This window comes from Trichinella spiralis (assembly GCF_000181795.1).
Source record: "Trichinella spiralis strain ISS 195 chromosome Unknown Scfld6, whole genome shotgun sequence".
NCBI classification, from domain to species: Eukaryota; Metazoa; Nematoda; class Enoplea; order Trichinellida; family Trichinellidae; genus Trichinella; species Trichinella spiralis.
Window position 1 is genome coordinate 2801610 of NW_003526945.1, and position 2342 is coordinate 2803951.

The following is a 2342-nucleotide window of genomic DNA, read 5'->3' on the forward strand; positions in this document are numbered from 1 at the left end:
TTTAATGGTAATCAGTTATTTTTAAATTTATTTAACCCTCCTGTTATCCTCCGGGTCATATTGACCCGTTTTGATTTTCAACATAAAAATTAGTACCAAAATTATTGTCTGCTGATGCTGAATTTTTTTGACTTTTCCTCATTTCACCTTATCTACATATAATGAAATTCCTGCGCCTCTGTCATTTACAGCAACTGCTGTATGCACTTTACGTATATGCGAAATCCCCGGGGTCACTTTGGCCCCGTGATAGATCTTCTACTGCTGTTTTATCAGTATTGGAGGTAATGCAACATCTATCACTTTTAAGGTTCTATAGTTTATGGGATATATGGGTTAAAAATTACCTAAGATGTATAATCCTTCCGAAAATGTTGCAGTTGATGAGCGACTGTATCCTTTCAAAAACCGATGTCAGTTCAGACAGTACATGCCAAAGAAACCGGCAAAGTATGGCAATAAGTTTTGTGTAGCCTGTTGTTCAAAGTAAAGCTACGCATGGTATATGCAAATATACACTGGAAAGCCATCAAGTGGAACTCGCGAGAAGAACCGAGGGATGCGAGTGGTACTCGACATGGTAAAGGGGCTAAAAGGTCATAATGTTACATGTGACAACTTTTTTACATCGTATGCACTGAGAGTAGAACTGAAAAAAAAGAATTTGACTTTGGTTGGAACTAAAAAAAAACAAGCCAGAGCTACCAAGGGAACTGCTGCAACTACAAGGCAGAACATTGAACTCTTCAACATTTGCCTTTTCTGAAAACTGCACCATCATATCATACCTCCCAAAAAAGAACAAGAATGTTTTGGTACTAAGTACCATGCATAATGACAACCAGGTTTGCGACGGAAAGGGAAGCAAGCCTGAAATTATTCTGCATTATAATAATACTAAAGGTGGTGTGGATAATTTAGACAAAATGACATCAACGTATTCCAGCCAAAGAATGACTGCATGATGGCCATTAGTCATACTTCACAACATCATTGACGTATCGGCATACAACGCCTACGTTCTATGGACAGAAAAACATCCAGCATGGAATGTAGGAAGGCTGCATAAGCGTCGATTATTCCTGGAAGAACTTGGCAAGGCTCTAGTGCAATCAGAAATGATGAAGCGCAAAACACTTCCCAGAACAGCAGCAGCAAAATCGGCAGTTAAAAGGTTGCGGAAAGATACAGAGCAGCCATCTACAAGCGGTATCACTGATACGGATACAGGTGGTAAAAAAAGAGCCCGATGTCAACTGTGTGTTCAAAGTGACAACAAAAGAAGCGTACGTTGTAAAAAATGCCAAAAATACATTTGTAAAGATCATACACAATCATATTGTAACTTATGTGCAGAAGAAATTTAAGTGTGTCAATGAACATCCACCATAAACAGTCATATTAAAAAAATAATAATCTCTGCGTATTAGAATATTTATCAGCACCTTTTAAAATAAAATTCACGAATACTTAGTCGCAGTATGACCGCAAAACAAACTGTGCATCACTTATGGGTCAATTTGACCCGGAGGATAACGGGAGGTAAGTAAATTTGAGGATAACAGGAGGGTTAATGAATTTATTATTATTATTATGTAGTTTCTTATTTTATGATTAAAGTACTTTGCAATGCAAATTTATTAGCCACTATTTTGTTTTTCTTGTCAAGCGCTTCAAGTACAGTATTGCATTATAAATAGAGGGAAAACTGGGTTATTATTTTTTTATGAGAAAGTAGATTTAAGCTTCTATTACAGTTAACAGCTAGCATATTTAATCGATGCATGATCAACTGAAAATATATTTTGTCCAAATTTAATTTGATTCAGCAATTAATTCTTTGAAAAGTGTGAATCTTGAAAAATTTTTGCTTCGAAAATATTGATATTTTGTTGTGTTCATGTGACTGTTCTGTGACTTGTGTTTATGTTATTATTTATTTATTGTATATATAATATTTTATTTTTGATATTCAGAGTTGCGATTGTAAATACAGTAAACAGAAAGTTTAGTATGCTAAAACGTTTTGACAAAAGTTGGCAAATAACACCGAAGTATAGCTTGACACCAGCATTGCAAGCATATCAGTCACATGAATCAAAGAGGGTATGGCAGATTGCATTATATTAATTAGCACGCATTCGAAATAGTGTAATTATTACTCATCAGGAAATTTGGTTCGGGAATATGGGGCTATGAACAATGGTGGGAGTTGATTGGCATATAACATTAGGAGCATTGGACAAAGAGTAGAATTATCCAGTGGCAGCAGAGTTGATCAGTTGACGTGTGATGGAATTATGATGCGTTAGTAATAATCCAAATTTTTTTAACATGTCAAA

The 2342-nt window shown here is 35.4% G+C and overlaps 3 protein-coding genes across 3 annotated transcripts; 2 read left to right on the top strand and 1 right to left on the bottom strand.

Annotated features, from left to right (window-relative positions):
* Positions 1 to 208: 208 nt before the first annotated feature.
* Positions 209 to 979, bottom strand: Tsp_10682 (hypothetical protein). Its single transcript, XM_003373645.1, has 4 exons — positions 899 to 979; positions 789 to 870; positions 444 to 589; positions 209 to 313 (listed from the first exon to the last, which is right to left on the bottom strand). The coding sequence occupies exons 1-4, from the start codon at positions 977 to 979 to the stop codon at positions 209 to 211; spliced, it is 414 nt and encodes a 137-aa protein (XP_003373693.1).
* Positions 980 to 1121: 142 nt separating this feature from the next.
* On the top strand, positions 1122 to 2130 carry Tsp_10681 (hypothetical protein). The gene is made up of 3 exons (XM_003373646.1): positions 1122 to 1286; positions 1475 to 1542; positions 1977 to 2130. Exons 1-3 carry the CDS (start codon positions 1122 to 1124, stop codon positions 2128 to 2130), a joined length of 387 nt encoding a protein of 128 aa, XP_003373694.1.
* Positions 2131 to 2202: 72 nt separating this feature from the next.
* Tsp_10680 (hypothetical protein) lies at positions 2203 to 2249 on the top strand (the record flags this gene model as incomplete). Its single annotated transcript, XM_003373647.1, has 1 exon — positions 2203 to 2249. A coding segment is annotated over exon 1 (47 nt), but the record flags the coding sequence as incomplete, so codon positions are not given.
* Positions 2250 to 2342: the final 93 nt, after the last annotated feature.